Source organism: Pseudophryne corroboree, chromosome 8, assembly GCF_028390025.1.
Source record: "Pseudophryne corroboree isolate aPseCor3 chromosome 8, aPseCor3.hap2, whole genome shotgun sequence".
Taxonomy (NCBI): Eukaryota; Metazoa; Chordata; class Amphibia; order Anura; family Myobatrachidae; genus Pseudophryne; species Pseudophryne corroboree.
Genome location: NC_086451.1, coordinates 10261353 through 10275698, shown reverse-complemented (window position 1 = coordinate 10275698; position 14346 = coordinate 10261353). Strand labels below are relative to the sequence as shown.

Below are 14346 nucleotides of genomic sequence, written 5' to 3'. Positions count from 1 at the left end.
TCGCTCGCAAAGATGCGTAATACTCTACATACGGGCGAATATACCAGTCAGTCCAAGTGCGCGCCATGCAGGAGTAATTAACGCCTGGCATTGCGTCCAACCCCAGATCACGGCCTCAGCCTATATCTCCCCCCCTTGTTACCTTCAGTAATGTCATTAGAATTTAGATGCATTTTCTCATCTCTGCTGCACAATTATATTGTTATAATTGGAGAGTAGTGATGTCAGAGGTTGTCAGTACGATAACACGTCCCGGTGCATCCTCAGCAGTCTCCACCTCTGTGTAATATAAGCCTGATATATGCACACGCAAAGTCACTCTGACCTGTAACTTTAATATTAGGGACCAAGCGTATATTCAGGGAGATGTCAGCGGCTGAGCCGTGAGATCTTATATATAAAATTCATTGCTCTGTCTGTTTGTCTGTCCGGTTATGCATTCGGACATCCCTGCACCGATTGGGCTGAAACCATGGCAAGGGGATCCAGTTGAATCCTGGCCAGGTTTAGGGGCGCTAGGGTCCCAGTCGGACCTCCCTCTTGAGTACGCTGGGCAGAACTTTGATCCGGGGAACCTGTTCTGAGCCTTCCACTGGATGTGCACCCCAGCCGATGTTCACCCAGCCGATGTAAAGACCTCCCCAGCCGATGTTCACCAGCCGATGTGCAGACCTCCCCAGCCGATGTTCACCCAGCCGATGTGCAGACCTCCCCAGCCGATGTTCACCCAGCCGATGTGCAGACCTCCCCAGCCGATGTGCAGACCTCCCCAGCCGATGTTCAGACCTCCCCAGCCGATGTTCACCCAGCCGATGTGCAGCCCTCCCCAGCCGATGTGCAGACCTCCCCAGCCGATGTTCAGACCTCCCCAGCCGATGTGCAGACCTCCCCAGCCGATGAGCAGACCTCCCCAGTCGATGCGCAGACCTCCCCAGCCGATGTGCAGACCCAGGGCCGTCTTTTCGTATGGGCTCTTGCCCAGGGGCCCCAGGAGTATAAGGGCCCTAGGCTGATAGCTGAGGTTTCCAGAGGTACCAGATTTTTGAAAATCGGCCATAGGAGGTATCGAACTTCAAAGCAGTGGTCCCCATCCAAGCCTGTTAATTGCTCTTCCCAGCCAGATATCTCAGGTTCTGTATGACTTAGAGTTTTTCTGAGGGTACAGTTTAAAATCTGGGACTCTCCCCTTTGGTGGACACTGGCAGATTTTCTCTACTATGCCCAGAACCAGAGATATCAGCCTTCAAGCAGCTGGTCCCTGCCCCAGCTCCACACACCTAATATGCAGTTTTATATATTCGTTGGTGGATTGTTCTGGCTCCTGAACTCTGATCTCCAAGTCCCCAGAACCCCCTGACAGGTGAGGCACTCTAATATTTTATCCCATTCAGAGCTAAGAAATCTTTTTCCAGGAACTTGAGATATCTGCAGTCAAGCAAGCTGCTCCCTCACCAGAAAATGATGAATATTAAGCCCACTCCACTATCGACCCCTCCCTTACATATTAAACACCCCCTACCACCCTGGAAGTCATGTACCGGGGCCCCTTCAGTCATCCCAATGCCCCCTTCTACAGTTTAGTGTTCTACCTCCCTCCCCATCTGTGCAGTAAAGGAGTAATTAGCAGAAATTACTGCTCCAGGTCTTATATGCTGAGCAGAAGATAGAACACCCCATACCGCCCGCGGGACATCACAGCTGCCGCTGATAGCACCCCCCCCCTGGAGGATGGGTAGGGGCCCCAGTGCATTGCTGTGCCCAGGGGCCCACACTGCTGTTAAGACGGCCCTGTGCAGACCTCCCCAGCCGATGTGCACACCTCCCCCAGCCGATGCGCAGACCTCCCCAGCCCGATGTGCAGACCTCCCCCAGCCGATGTGCACACCTCCCCAGCCGATATCCAGACCTCCCCAGCCGATATTCAGACCTCCCCAGCCGATGCGCAGACCTCCCCAGCCAATATCCAGACCTTCCCAGCTGATGAGCACACCTCCCCCAGCCGATGTGCAGACCTCCCCAGCCGATGTGCACACCTCCCCAGCCCGATGCGCAGACCTCCCCAGCCGATATCCAGACCTTCCCAGCTGATGAGCACACCTCCCCAGCCGATGTGCACACCACCCCAGCCGATGTGCACACTTCCCCAGTCGATGTGCAGACCTCCCCAGCCCGATGCTCAGACCTCCCCAGTCGATGTGCAGACCTCCCCAGCCCGATGCTCAGACCTCCCCAGTCGATGTGCAGACCTCCCCAGCCCGATGCTCAGACCTCCCCAGTCGATGTGCACACCTCCCCAGCCGATACGCAGACCTCCCCAAGCCGATGTGCACACCTCCCCAGCTGATATCCAGACCTCCCAAGCTGATGCGCAGACCTCCCCCAGCTGATGTGCACACCTCCCCAGCCGATATCCAGACCTCCCCAGCCGATGCGCAGACCCCCCCAACCGATGTTCAGACCTCCCCAGCCGATGCGCAGACCTCCCCCAGCCGATGTGCACACCTCCCCAGCCGATATCCAGACCTCCCCAGCCGATGTGCACACCTCCCCAGCCGATATCCAGACCTCCCCAGCCGATTTCCAAAACTCCCCAGCCGATGTGCAGACTGGCTCAGACATGGTAAATTTGACTCCGGGCCCAATTCATGTTTGTATGCAATTGCGATTTTCTCAGCTACGCAGCCGCTAATGTTAGGAAGTGAAGCTGCCGCCCACGAATAATCAGAGACACCTCCTGGAGCCGTCACAAACTCACTTGCAATCGCATACACATTCACGGCCTATACGTGAAATCGAGGAACATCAGGGCTAAGGGTTGGTGTATAGCCATGACGCTGAATTCAAAAATTAGAGACACATTTTTGAATGCGGTAGATTTATTCAAATGGTTGGAAACTCTGCTGCTAGCGAATGACTAGGCTCCACCCTTCTGATTTGTGGTTGTTTAGAGCAGGTCTATACACTACGCAGTGATGGGAAAGTTTGGAAACAAAAATGAAAAACAAGACTCTACGGGGGTCATTCCGAGTTGTTCGCTCGCTAGCAGATTTCAGCAGCATTGCACACGCTAGGCCGCCGCCCTCTGGGAGTGTATCTTAGTTTAGCAGAATAACGAACGAAAGATTAGCAGAATTGCGAATAGAAAATTCTTAGCAGTTTCTGAGTAGCTCCAGACCTACTCACAGATTGCGATCAGCTCAGTCCGTTTAGTTCCTGGTTTGACGTCACACACACGCCCTGCGTTCGGCCAGCCACTCCCCCGTTTCTCCAGACACTCCCTTGTTTTTACCTGACACGCCTGCGTTTTTCCGCACACTCCCTGAAAACGGCCAGTTTCCGCCCAGAAACACCCACTTCCTGTCAATCACACTCCGATCACTTCAATGATGAAAATTCTTCGTTCGGACGTGAGTAAATCTACTAAGTTTTGAGCAAAAATACTTAGCGCATGCGCACTGCGTTCCATGCGCATGCGCATTTTTGCCTTAATCGCTCCGTTGCGAAAAATGGCAACGAGCGAATAACTCGGAATGACCCCCAACATTCGGTTACCTCCACAGCGCAGGTCTTTTAGCCGCTGTTGGCGGAACACATGGACACAATTTAAGCAGAACTTTAAGGGGTCTATTTATGAGACTAGCATTTTAATCTCAGCTTCTAACAATCAGAGAGATAAAGGGCCTTATTCAGTAAGTAGCAAATTCTGCGATCAAAAAGTTGCCGGCCAGAAATTGAGAAAAAAAGCCCATTGCAAAAATTTTGTGGGTGCGGTCCGGCCAACGCAGGCGTGGCTGGACCGAACGGGGGGCGGGCCGCAGCGGCTGTGTGACGTCACACGCAGCCGCTGCGGGCCGGGGAGCGATGAGTAGCTCCCGGACAGCACGCTAAATCTGCGCTGGTCTCGAGCTATTCTTGCAGTGCAAAGGCATCGCCGCTGTGCGATGCCTTTGCACTTCTCCGAGGAGGGGGGGGTGGGGCGGCACTGCCAGGCGGGGCGGGATAGCCCTGTGCTGGGCGTCCCCCCACATGTCAGTGTGAATGATCGTAGCTGTGCTGCTACGATCATCTCGGAATGACCCCCTATGTGCGCTGATACTCATAGTAACTGCTTTGTCTTCAGAATCTGTGGCGTAGACACCGTTTCGGCAGCTTGTGACTCTGCTTGTTGCAAACCTGCAATTTTGACAACAGTTCAAGAGTCCTAGAATGTCCAAGCCTGGCAGAGCCAACCTGGGGGCACCATGGTCTCCATTCATAGTGATAGAAGATGGAGCAGTGCCGGAGGGTCTGTAATATCCACTCATTCCTTACCTAAATGACCTGCACTGATGCTGTCCTTTGTGGTGGTGGTGGGGGGGGGGGGACGACGTACACTATATGGCCTGACAGATGGCATACCCAAACCCTAATTCACAGTCTGGCAGCGTGAAAGCCACACTGCGTCCTATGCAGATGTAATGGACTGAAGCACAGCATATACTTATACATTACATTACCTGTAGGTACAAAGAGTCCGATTAACCCCTTCAGTACCAGATGCATTCTGTTTATAGCCTCCGTTCCATGAGTCAGTAAAATACATTGGACAAGATGGAAAAAATAAAATAACATGAAGTTTCAGTTGATTGATACATTGTATAGCTGTAAAGAGACACAGGCGTCACTTATAATTTCTCACTGAATAATGGCTGTGGATCTATACTCATCTTGCAGATGTAAGGGGATAGCCTTTACGCGGATCCTACGTATGTGCGAAAACCGGTAAAAAAAATTTAGTGTGAAAAAAAAAAGCTATCACGCGGATAGATTGGAGACGGCGCAGCCGCATAAATGCAACCAACTCTGAATACAAGCCCCTTTATAAATCAGGGTTACAGTGTAGCTGTATAGTGTCATTATACCATATTGCATAATAATAGCTTAATAGCTAGAACTATCCTCTATAATAATCAGTAGCGGATCTTGCTACGGGCACGCAGGATTTTTGCCCGGGGCGCCGCCTTCTGGAGGGTGCAGCCGTCCAGAGGGTGCCGCAACTGTGGCAAGATCCGCTACTGGTGGTGCTGTGCAGTGCGCGAAGACGGCATCGCGCAGCGCACGGCATTGTGGGACCGGCACATAGACGCTAGGGGTCATAACTGACCTCTAGTGTCTATGCTGTGCTATGGGAGAGACGTCATGACGTCTCTCCCATAGATCCGAGGAGCGGCGCCGGCGGCCGGAGACGGAGGACAGCAGAGGTCGGGAAGCAGGAGCGGGGATTGTGAGTTTTTTTGGGGTGATCGGCGCTACTGGGGGCACAGTATTGGGGGCACAACTGCTGAGGGCACAGCTACAGGGGGCATAACTGACCACGCCCCTTCTCCGAAGTCATGCCCCTATTTTTTCGCCCTGGTCGCCACAAGGCCTAGATCCGGCCCTGATAATAATATTTTTTTTCTTTTTATTTATTAGCAGTTTCTTATATAGTGCAGCATATTCCGTTGCGCTTTACAATTGGAACAACAGTAATAGAACAAAACTAGGTAAAAACAGACAGACATAGAGGTAGGAGGGCCCTGCTCGCAAGCTTACAATCTTGTTATATAACGCCATTCGCCAATAAGACTCAAGGCGCTTAACATTATGAACATAATTCCGGCTTAGATTTTCAAAAAAGAAGATAAGTAAAGATAAAAGCGTAAACGTGAGAATACGTTGGTGGCGGTTTTTGCAGACAAAGCTTTGTTTGTTCCCGGATGTTTTATACGTTTTCTTAGTAATACACTGCGCTATTCGATGCCCTGCGCAATCAGGTGTTGCATTTATTTATGGAATTTTTTTTAAAGTGTACTTTGTCCTCACTTGTAATTTTTGAAAAATGTTGCAAAGCGCAACAGAATATGCTGGCGCTATATAAATAACTGTCAGTAAATAGCGTATTATTTCCTGCGCGCTACTGCCTGTGACTATCAGCGTGTGTGGACTGGGGGCAGCAGGAATGGATACGTAGCTGGCTGTGAGAACTTGGAAGAACTCTTGCTCAAATCTTTAACTTTGCAACATTAGCAGTGTTCTCCTTCCTCCTGTCCCGGGATGGTATCCGTTCACATGGTCGACCATGTTATGGTCGACAGTCATTAGGTCGACCACTATTGGTCGACATTGGCATGGTCGACATGGACACATGGTCGACACATGAAAATGGTCGACACATGAAAGGTCGACACATGAAAAGGTCGACATGAGTTTTTAAACTTTTTTTTCTTTTGGGGAACTTTTCCATACTTTACGATCCACATGGACTACGATTGGAACGGTAAAGTGTGCCGAGCGAAGCGGTAGCGGAGCGAAGGCACCACGCCCGAAGCATGGCGAGCGAAGCGAGCCATGCGAGGGGACGCGGTGCACTAATTGGGGTTCCCAGTCACTTTACGCAAAAAACGACACCAAAAAAAGTTAAAAAACTCATGTCGACCTTTTCATATGTCGACCTTTCATGTGTCGGACCATTTTCATGTGTCAACCATGTGTCCATGTCGACCATGTCAATGTCGACCAATAGTGGTCGACCTAATGACTGTCGACCATAACATGGTCGACCATTCATACCGGAACCTCCAGGGATATGTGGGAAGCGTGGAGGCCAGGGATATGTGGGAAGCGTGGAGGCCAGGGATATGTGGGAAGCGTGGAGGCCAGGGATATGGGAAGCGTGGAGGCCAGGGATATGTAAGAACGCGTGGAGAAGGCCTCCCCCCCCCCCGCCCCGCATCTGATTAGACAGGATGTAGCGAAAGTTACAGATTTTAGCAAATAATTACCCCATGCCTGAGAGTTGTGGTATCAGTACTGTTCCAGGGGGGTCATTCCGAGTTGATCGCTCGCTCGCAGTTTTTAGCAGCCGTGCAAACACTATGCCGCCTCCCTCTGGGAGTGTATTTTAGCTTAGCAGAAGTGCGAACGAAAGGATCGCAGAGCGGCTACAAAAAAAAAATGTGCCGTTTCAGAGTAGCTCCAGACCTACTCAGCGCTTGCGATCACTTCAGACTATTCAGTTCTGGATTTGACGTCACAAACACGCCCTGCGTTCTCCCAGCCGCGCCTGCGTTTTTCCTGGCACGCCTGCGTTTTTTACGAACACTCCCTGAAAACGGTCAGTTGACACCCAGAAACGCCCACTTCATGTCAATCACTCTGCGGCCAGCAGTGCGACTGAAAAGCTTCGCTAGACCTTGTGTGAAACTACTTCGGCCGTTGTGAAAGTATGTTGTGCGTGCGCATTGTGCCGCATACGTCTGCGCCGAAGTGACGTTATTTTGTATCATCGCTGCGCAGCGAACAAATGCAGCTGGCGATTAACTCGGAATGACCCCCTTTAGCAAATAATGACCCCCTGCCTGAGAGTTGTGGTATCAGTACTGTTCCATATTCAGGCTTAAAGTTACACAAAGACGGCTTATAATGCTGCAGTGGAGATGGGCAGACTGCGACCAGCACCGTAGCATGGCCTGGGTACCTTGGCTGGCACCGCCGGCGCAAATGACATCACACGGCAAGCGCTGGAGAAGGAAGGGGGCTTCTGGGCATGTCCTGTGACATTCCTAGCACCGGCCGCCCTTTACAGCGGGTGTGGTGTGCAAGGTCGACCACACTTAGGACTACAGTGTCTAGGTCGACGTACTAGATCGACATGACAGAAGGTCAACATGAGTTTTTGCACTTTTTTGTGTTGTGTTCTTCGCAAAGTGACCGGGTCGCCCAATTAGTGCACCGCGTCCCCTCCCACGCTTCGGGCAAAGTTACCGTTCCCAATTGTAGTCGACGTGAATAGTAAAGTGAAACAGTTAAAAAATAAAAAATTTGAAAAACTCGTCGTCCTTTTGTCATGTCGATCTAGTATGTCGACCTAGAGTCCCTGTTGACCTAGAAACCATGTTGGCTTACTTACTGTCGACCAATAGTGGTCGACCTAGACAGTGTCGACCTACAGACCGGATCCCCCTTTACAGGACCCTGTTAGGCAGAGCACGCTGGTGTCGTTCCGTTGGGGTAGCCACTGCGCCACCCTCTTAGTCTTGCGCCCTGGGTGGCGGCCCAGGTCGCACGCCCCTCATTACGGCTCTGCCCATGACTAGATATCGAGGTGTTTACCATGCTGAGACTTGTAGTTCCACAAGAGTGCAGGACTACAGGTTGTTGAAGAGCTTGCAGAATCTTGGACCCTGGGGCTACCTGTGTGTAAGCAGATATTTCAGCAGCCACCAGGTCACCTGTCCACCTCCCTCCTCTCACACACTTTGCGGGGAGCCTGCAGTCTTTCTCCCAGGCCCCTTCCCCCCTCTCCCTCTCTCTCAGAAGACAAAAGCCACCAAGATGCCCAGAAGGAACAGCAGCAGCCACCCCACTGCCTTCCACACTCCCATTCACATGCTAATGAGGCATCAGATCCCTCCGCCCGCAGCAGCAAAAAAAAAAAAAAAAACTTTTCACCACTGCCTTGAAGTTTGAGGAGAAGTAGTCCCCTCCCCCAGCGGGCGGAAGTAGACGTTCGCAGCACACAGACACCCAGCTGCCTCTCAGTCTCAGCATTTGTCTGCAGTGTCACGGAGGAGGCGGATGGGGACCGTGGCGTGGGGCTGCTGAGAGCAAGAGACACCTGCGGCGGAGGGATCTCCCTGGCTGGATACATTGTGGCAGAGTCTCCCAGGCTGGCTGATACTTTGTAGCAGAGTTCTACTGGCTGGTCCATTATAGCAGAGTCCCCTGGCTGGCTGATACATTGTTGCAGAGTCTCCTGGACTGGCTGATCCATTATAACAGGGTCCCCCCCTGGACTGGCTGATACATTATAGCAGAACCCCTAGCTGGCTGATACATTGTAGCAGAGTCCCCTCCCCACCACCTGGCTGAAACATTGTTGCAGAGTCCCCTGGCTGGCTGATAAATTATAGCAGAGTCCCCTGGCTGGCTGATACATTGTAGCAGAGTCCCCTCCCCACCACCTGGCTGAAACATTGTTGCATATTCCCCTGGCTGGCTGATACATTGTTGCAGAGTCCCTTGGCTGGCTGATACATTGTTGCAGAGTCCCCTGGCTGGCTGATACATTGTTGCAGAGTCCCTGGCTGGCTGATACATTGTAGCAAAGACCTTCTGGCTGATTCGTTGCTTCTCCCAGGGCTTGGGACGGATTTACCCCTGGATTTGGCACCTCCTGCCCGCTGCTGGGATCGGGCACCCCCAGGACATATGTGATTACAGAGCAGCTGATATCCCGGAGGAATGTATCGGATAGGAGTCTCCCTGCTGCTCTGGTCACTGACTGTCCAGACACAAGGTAGGAAGCTGCTCCCACCACCCATGTAACGGCCACTTGCCCGGAGAGCTTGCACTCCATGCTCTGAGGTCTCTGCCAGGCACGTGTGGCTGACCTGGGGCAGGTGATGGTGCAATGTCATGTCTAGTGTTACCTGATGGGTGCCCAGAGGCACTGGGGTGAAGGAGAACTCCAGGGGGGTGAGGAAGAGTTAGTGTGAACAGAAGTTTGTGTCCCACAGAGCTTGCACTCTACGGAGTGGGACAGGAAAGCAGTCATAGTGAGAGTGGCTCCTGTGACACGATGTTTCCTGGTGTCTGGGGATCTGGTACAGTCATTGCTACACTCCTGTATCAGACAATCTGATCTGCAGTAAGATGGGCAGATGCCACCTCCAGTTCTGGGTATATGAAGGGCATGATATAATGGCCAGGGTTAGAGCTGCATTGGGTGGTACACTATGCTGGGGATCAGTGGGGTTAGCCCTGGCATCTGCTGCTTCCAGTCCGAGTGGTCTGTAGCGCTGTACAATGCCAGCAGATGTCTTGGGTGGCTGGGCATGCTTAGACTTGTGGTTCCCCATCATGGTGCCTAGGACACATGTAGCCCCTGGTTGCTGGATGTAAAACTTTCTAATATTGATCTTGTTTATAGTTCTGTAGCCTTGTGCCCCCCCCCCCCCCCCCCCCCCTGAGTGTGCACTGGCATGGAACCAGCTGGGCAGAGGGGGCAGGGACCTCTGGTGTAATCCGGGGTGATGTTCTGTCACCCCAGCGTGATCTCAGATCGGTGGTTTCACTGTCTGCACCGACTCGGGGTTTCCTGTGCTGTCTCCCATCCTTCTGCTTTCTGTCCCACTTGGAGATGTGGTCTCTCGAGTTCTCTCTGTAGCAGTCTACTCCGATCCATCCCGCTCTGCTAGTCTCTACCAAATCGTAGTAATTGCAAGAAGTCGGGGCCGATAAAAATCGTGTTACAATCGTCCGATGTGATCGGCAGTTTATTATCGAACGATTATAATCAGATATTTGGAGTGATAAACACTTAAAAAGGCTTTCAGCTAAGATCGCTGTACACTAATTTAATGCGTGTGGACACATTACCCATCAACCGCAATAAAACAGCGCCCCCAGCGGCCGGATCAGGAGTATGCTAGGACACAGTGTGTGTCCCGTTTAATCTGGCAACAAGTTTGTAACAGAACGTTAATGTGACTTCCTTGCACAGTTCTCATGGTTTCAGTATGGTTGGAGGCTTCATTCCCTTATAGTACGTTGATCAGAGTTACTGTAACTTTTTTTATTATTATTATTTCAGAATTTGATTGTCCTCCTTCCATTGCCCCCAATCCCCACCTCTGCTGGATCTATGTCTCCACTGCTGGCTCCCTACATAATGACCTTTAGAGTGCAGCACTGGGCCCTTTGGAAGGAAGTGACACATTTCCTTTTCTGTTTGTTTGTTTATTGTTTGTTTGCAAAAAGTATCAAGTACAAAGCAAATAGTCCCGGCTGGCCAGGAGGTAAAGGGTTAAGCCCAATACAGTGAGCAAATGTCAGTTTTGCACATTTATGCTGATTCAATACATCTTTGTATTTATGTAATAATGATAATTTTGCAACTTCCCTAGAAATCCCCCCCCCCCCCCCCCTCTTTATTTTTCTTGAACACAAGAATATATTCTTAGCATGGGAAAGTTACCCTAACACTTACAGACAGTGCCATTTATTGTACATTTGTCATACTGGCAGAGTAGCCTGGGATTTGTAGTTCCACAACAGCCGTCAAGTCACAAAGTTTTTTGGAGGGACCTGGACAGTGAACAGGCTACAGAGGGTTAAACTGCCGCTTTATCTTTGATGCCCCCCTTCCCAGGCAGCAGACATAGGCTGCAGTGTGTTCTCATAGCAGGGGGTTATTACAGCCCCAGCTTCAGGCTGCATGTATTAAGTGACAAGGGAGGGAGACAGGGATTCCTGCCCTGTGCTGAACAATACGCCAAGAGGTGTGTTTAACGCTTTACAATGGTGAGCTCTGATTTCCCTCTTTGTTGCCAATCAATAATAGGCCCTACTCTGCAGCTGTTGTGTTTTCCCATGGGCAACCGTGAAAGGGGGGGGAGATTGTTTGTGCACTGGTGCCCCCCCTCGCCACACACCGGGTACCTCAGGACATTTGAGGGGGGGGGGGGTGTCACTCTATGAATACTAATATAGTTAGATGACCCCCTCTCTTTTAAAACCACTTATTTGCTGAACTTTGTGTTTCCTGTTACTGTTGGGGAAGGGTGTAGATGTTATCTCTGAGCATGGAGGATGGAGGGAAACCATTTATTTATAGAGATACTGTATGTGATCTGATCAGCTGAAGACAGAGATAAGACGGTGGAACAGTCACCAGGTGTGACCATTCTCTGGCACCGCAAGGGGTTCAAATCTAGGCCCCAAAGTGTGTCAACTTTTCAAATATTGTTAGAGATTTGTTTCTCTCTGATGTTCACGCAGTTGTACTACTGTGGCTGTCGGATGTTGCGGTTGGCAGGACAGGCTGGAACTTGTAGTGCGCTGCTTGGCTAAGCCTTGTTATCCTGAGCTGTGTGTAAGACCACACGGTCTTGCCCAACGTGTGCAGCTTACAGTGTTATAGTAAAAAACTGCAGGTGCCGTTTCCAAGTGTGCTCCCTGATGATGCTGCTGTTGTATACAATCACCCCCTTGGTCAGGAAGTAACACACACAGGAGAAGTGGTTGAGGAGGTTGGTGTTGTACGGTCATCTTATTTACATGCATCAATGCTAGAAAAAAAAACACTCCTACCTCCCACTTTACATTTACAATCCTTACTTACACATATGGGAGGATGGAGCCCCTATTTTCTGGTGGCACTCTATGCAACTGCCTGAGAGTCATGCCAACAAAGATGTTTGTTCTTAACTACAGATGCAGCAGTGTCACTCCAGGATATATATTTACTTATATACAGTTACTTATTTCCATATAATTATAACCTTAAGCATGTCCTGAGTCGGTGGAATGGATGAGAGCTCCTGGTGGGTATAATGGGAACACAGTCCATTTACCTGCCCTGTACTGTGTTGGATACACTGTGTATTTCTGCCTGCAGCTAAATGTTATCTTTGCATTCCTGTACTACCTCATCAGCCCATAAATGTCAGATATTCTGACATGTAACAATGTGAGTGCCAGGAGGGAAGATAAAGTTACAGGTTTTGTAGCCTTCACCCCCAAGAGACCGTTTATGCTCTGCGGTCATCAGTCCACCATGTATTCGGCCCCCGGTGATTTCGTGTTCAGTACTCGCCACAAATCTCACATGGAACCTTCTCTCTTATTATCAGAGCCAGACTTAGGCATAGGCAAACTAGGCAAATGCCTAGGGCATTTGGTATGCTTAGGGACACCAGCAGCTTTTGCTGATTAAAATGATATGCGGCATGCCTATATTCTGTGTGTGACTGGCTGTATCTGCATACGAAATGCTATATTGCAGTGTATTCCTGGAAATCACTGTAATTCAGCATTTCGTATGCAGATACAGCCACAGTCACACACAGAATATAGGCGTGCTGCATATCATTTTAATCAGCAGAAGCTGCTTGTGCATCCTAGCCACATAGTAATGCAAAGAAGATGCATTTTCATAAACAAAAGGCGCCCGACGTTAGCAGAGCTGCCATGCCAGGCATCTCCTGAAGAACTAGCGGCGGTGCTAAGGGGCACCAGCCAAAATCTTGCCTAGGGCATCATATTGGTTAAGGCCGGCTCTGCTTATTATAATAAGTGCACGGAAATTGTCATTTGTTTCCTGGTCTATAAGCAGATCCGACATACCGGTGCTGCACAAACTGCATACAAACCCCCACTCAGCAGCGCAGGCCTTCAGGTTCTCCTGAGATGAGCTGCAAACGTGCAACTGGCGGATCCTTTGCATAGACTTTGTGCCCCTACAAATGTATTCTTCTGTTTGCATTATATGATCTTCGGTGGTAGCTGCCATGTTGATTAGTAAGTAGAGACGCCATGACGCATCGCCCCCACACGTGGCTCCGAGTGGCCTATCTTTGCCCACGCGAAATCATTCGGCCAAGCATCTTGTGTATTGTTTTATTCTGCAGGACAGGTTCTGCGGCGTAGACTGTCAGTATTCCAGTGTAATGTTCCTGCAAGTAAGCTATGTACTAAAGCCCCTGAGAGAGATAAAGGACCAACCAACCAGCTCCTGTCATCTTTCCAACACTGCCTGTAACATGGCAGTTAGACCCTGATTGGCTGCTACTTTATCTCTCTCCAAGGCTTAGTAAATAGAACCCTATATTCTCTTTACAAGTCTGTAACTGTTCTCGCTCTTTCTCTCCAGGTTTACGGTGTATGCAGCAAACATGCTTGAACAACGGAAAGTGTGACACCAGCGGGACAGAATGCAGGTAAGTGGCCGTGAAGTTACATCCCGTCACTGCAAACTTTCCAGAAAGATAAAGTGGAGAAGTTGCCCGTAGCAACCAACCAGCTTACTGTCATTTCATAGACAGATTGTGGGTCCCCGGCAATCTTAGTAAAGCTGGAGAAATACCTCTGGTGGGGTGATACCTACCTGTGGAACACTGACCATGCTTTATAAAGTCAGCTTCTTAAAAGTCCCTGGTGGTTCCAAGAGCAGCCTCCATGACGTTCTGTTGCACAATAGGGAGTTATTCAGGGCCCATCGACAGACAGCCATACAGTACAAAGGGCTGCAATCCTTTGTGAGCCCCTAATGAATACAGCTACCCCCCCCCCCCCCCCCCCTTCCCTGATGCTCAAGCCACATGGACGCTTGGCGACGCTGTAAATCTTGCTTTCATTCATTGACAGAACGACAGCTGGGGTTCAGTCGAAATTTGCCCTCCATTGTTCCTAGAGGCAGGTTACCCTTGTGTGCTGGATCATGGGGGTTTCCCAGAATGCAGCACCATTTTTTTCATGGAGGGGGTTTATTATTATTTTCTTGTTATCCCCCCCCCCCCCCCCCAATCACCCCCTTTTATACTT

At 50.4% G+C, this 14346-nt stretch overlaps 1 protein-coding gene across 1 annotated transcript in view; it reads left to right on the top strand.

Moving 5' to 3' along the window:
- The first annotated feature begins 8531 nt into the window (after window positions 1–8531).
- NOTCH1 (notch receptor 1) overlaps window positions 8532–14346 on the top strand; it is a 44315-nt gene continuing 38500 nt past the window's right edge. Inside the window, exons 1-2 of the mRNA XM_063935890.1 lie at window positions 8532–9319; window positions 13676–13742. Of these exons, the coding sequence (XP_063791960.1) occupies window positions 9265–9319; window positions 13676–13742 (122 nt within the window). The 5' untranslated portion in view covers window positions 8532–9264. The remainder of the gene's footprint in view (window positions 9320–13675; window positions 13743–14346) is intronic.